General features: G+C 39.4%; 1 protein-coding gene across 1 annotated transcript; it reads left to right on the forward strand.

Annotated features, from left to right (window-relative positions):
* The first annotated feature begins 2,304 nt into the window (after positions 1 to 2,304).
* LOC141719057 (uncharacterized) lies at positions 2,305 to 2,763 on the forward strand. The gene has a single exon (XM_074521441.1). It carries the CDS (start codon positions 2,305 to 2,307, stop codon positions 2,761 to 2,763), a length of 459 nt encoding a protein of 152 aa, XP_074377542.1.
* The last annotated feature ends 684 nt before the right edge of the window (positions 2,764 to 3,447 follow it).

A 3,447-nucleotide genomic window follows, 5' to 3' on the forward strand; every position in this document is an offset into this window, starting at 1 on the left:
CCAAGTTTTCCCTGGTACCATTCCTCGTGGTTTTGTTGTCGCCGCCGCCGCCTAGTTCTGGTTCCAATCAAAGGCCTCGAGGGTTGAAGTCGGGTTAAAGTCAGACTAGCCTTTAGTTGTAAAGCTCTGCAAGGCAAGTACCCCTGACCATATCTTTTATGGTTCAGTAATATATGAATAGCTGTTGATTTAAATTTCGTATTGGACCAGAACATTTTAAGTTATGTATCCCCTGTTATTAAAAAAGTTTTTTTTAATTGATGTTTTGGGGAAAAGTAACTTCTAAAAATGCCTATCTCTAAACTGTGAATAATATTGGAAAGGTTTTGAAGTGTGCTGTGATAAAATTGTTTTGAAAAGAGATAGGTATAAGTGGTTTTAAAAACTAGATAAAACAGATCAAATATTGGATGGTATTGCGTAAGTGGCCCATAATGGCCCAGCGTGATGGCGTAAGTGGCTAAGTTAGTTGCGCGCCCTATTTAAACCGATTAGTCTAGCATGACACAGACTTAGCTAGTCTCTGAGTTCTGGAACAGGTTGTATGGGATTGCAGATGGAGCCGTCCGGTGTTGATATTATGATCAGCTGTCTAATCATTGATCATCCAGTATAAATCTGAGCAAGATTTTGTGGTTCCCGTAACGGAACAGATGGTTTATGGTTTCTATAATGGAACAGTGGTTTTGAAAATAAAAATAGATTGCTAAAATTGGACTCTGGTAATTTGCACAGCACATGACTGATGTTATTGTTTTACAGAGCATGCTAGTTGTTGATATCCAGTTTATATATGCTTTACTTGTTTTCATAAATGATTTATGATTTATGTTCTTATAACTGTTTATCATAAATATTTTACCTGTTATTCATATAGTGGTACTACAGAGTAATTGATTGCTCACCCTTTTCAAAATATTTTTTGTGTATATATATATAAAACATTTTGCAAGGGTGAGTATATATATATATATTGCAGGTGCCTAGGATACCCATCCGTCATAGTCAAGGCGAGTTCCAATCCTCCCGTACCTGGCTCCTCAAAGGTAGTTGTGTCAGACTAGATGTGGTATATTGAGTTGTTGTAATAAGTTAGTGTGTCAGACTTGTTAAATAAGTTTAGTTGTAATAGTTATGTAACCTAAGTCATACTTAAACCTGGAAAATATTTTGTGAAGTAGGGGGTCGTGTTTATGTATTAATAATGAGTTGGGTTGTATTATGTTTGTTGTTATTGTTGATCGTGACGTCAACTTCTGGCCCCGGGGTTGAGGCCGTCACAGGTTGGTATCAGAGCTACAGGTTTAAGTCCCTGATTTAGGTTAAGAGTGGAGTCAAAAAGGGTGTAGAAATTATTTATGAAGGTGTGAGTCAGCAACTCGAATAGAGGAGTGAGTTTAAGAGTCCAGTCGAAGGTTCGAACGCGTAACCCTGGCATTTATTGAGGTTTTGTTGGAACTGTCCTAACCTTTAGTGTGTCTCCCTCATATATTTGTATTATTGGCAACGTCCGATAGAGAATTCTAGTTATCCTTCTCGAGAGAACGAGTCTGATCATGCGAGTTCAAATTTTGAGCGGACCCTTAATGTATTGGCTAAAGAAACACCAGTGCCATCCCCACCTGCACCTATTCCATGCCTAGTATTGTTGTTGGACGAGTGTGCGACCTCAGTGGTGTGTATTTGGCTTATGTTGTTAGTGTTGTAGTGTAGTTGTTTTAGTTGGAAATTGAGCACTGTTGTTTTACCATATTTCCTTTATATAAAAGTTATTGTTCAGTCTTTTTAAAACTTTTGCACTGTTATTATTGTTTTTACTGTTATTGTGGTATTTGTTGCTGATTTTGTTAAATTTAGCCATTCATTTTGGATGGACCCCAATTAAACGGGGATGAGAATATTTTATTATGGAAGCATTCTCCTGACACATAAAGATGTTGCTACCCGGGGGCAATTTTTAAACTAAAACCATTTGTTGTATTTCAAGAGAATGTTGTCCAATTCCTCTAATAGAGAGTCTGTTGGGGGCCCAGCCATGGGTGAGTTGCTAGATTTGTTGCGCCAACAGTCTAATCAGATGGCTCAACAGCAAGAACAATTCCAGCAGAAGCAACAACAATTTCTGCAATAACAGCAACAACAACAACAATTTATACAACAACAACAACAACAGTTCCAGCTTCAGCAATAATATCAGCTCAGAGAGCTGAATCAAACTGTTAGTTTTAAATCCATTAAGTCTGTCAACCCCCAGAGTTTAAGGGTGAAGTGGACCCTGTTGCTGCCCGAATTTGGTTAAAGGAGATGGAAAAGGCTTTTACCCTCATCCAAGTAAGTGAGGATCTTAAGACAGACTATGCGAGTTATTTTCTTATGGGTGATGCAAATTATTGGTGGGAGTCCACTCATGCTTTAGAAAGAGAAGGTCCTGTCTCTTGGACCAGGTTCAAAGAGTTGTTCTTGGAGAAATATTTTCCAGATTGTTTGGAAAATCAGTTGGAGGTTGAGTTTCTAGAGTTAAGACAAGGCGAAAGGAGTGTGACGGAATATGAGGCCAAGTTTAAAAAATTGTCCCGATTGGTCCCTAAATATGTGAGTACGGAGACCCAGAAGGCAAGGAGGTCTCAACAAGGGTTGAATCCAGAAATTCGCAACGGAGTTGTAGCTTTGCAACTCAAGACATATCCCTCTGTAGTTCAAGCCACTCTATTAATAGAGAGTGACCATAAGTTGGCCGCCAAAGAAAGGGGTGATAGAAGATGAAGTCTGAGGGTGTTACCAATAAGGCAGATCAAGGAGAATCCAGTTAGAAGTTTCAGAAGCGGTTTAGCCAAAATATGAATAAAAGATTCAGGAGACAGGGTTTTCCCTAGGCTAGGCCAAGTGCCACTTCAGTTACTTCTGCTCCAACCCAGTTAGTCAAGTCGGTGGTGGATTGTAAGTTGTGTGGCAAGAGACATAATGATCAGTGCAAAGGGAATGTTCAATGCTTCAAATGTGGTCAGAAAGGTCATTATGCATCAGAGTGCAACTCAGAGAAACCCGCAGTTACTTGCTATAGCTGTGGTAAGGTTGGACATCTTGCTAGGAGTTGTAGGACTACTACTCAAGGCAGTACCAGAGGTAGTGGATCCCAAGGACCAGCATCCAGCACGGCCAGAGCCAGAACCTTCAAAATGACAAAGATATCCAATGCTCAGGATTCGGATGTAGTTGCAGGTACGTTTTCTCTCAAATCCATACTTGTTAAAGTTTTATTTCATTCATGAGCATCTAAGTCCTTTATATCAAAGGAATGTGTGAATAAAATATCGAAAGACAGCTGCTTGACCATAGAAGTGGCCAATCGGGATAAAGTTTCAGTGAGTCAATTTTGTCTTAAGTGTCAACTAGAAATCCTAGGGCATTCTTTTTCTGCTGAACTAATACCCTTCGAACTAGGAGAGT

This window comes from Apium graveolens, chromosome 4, assembly GCF_009905375.1.
Source record: "Apium graveolens cultivar Ventura chromosome 4, ASM990537v1, whole genome shotgun sequence".
Taxonomy (NCBI): Eukaryota; Viridiplantae; Streptophyta; class Magnoliopsida; order Apiales; family Apiaceae; genus Apium; species Apium graveolens.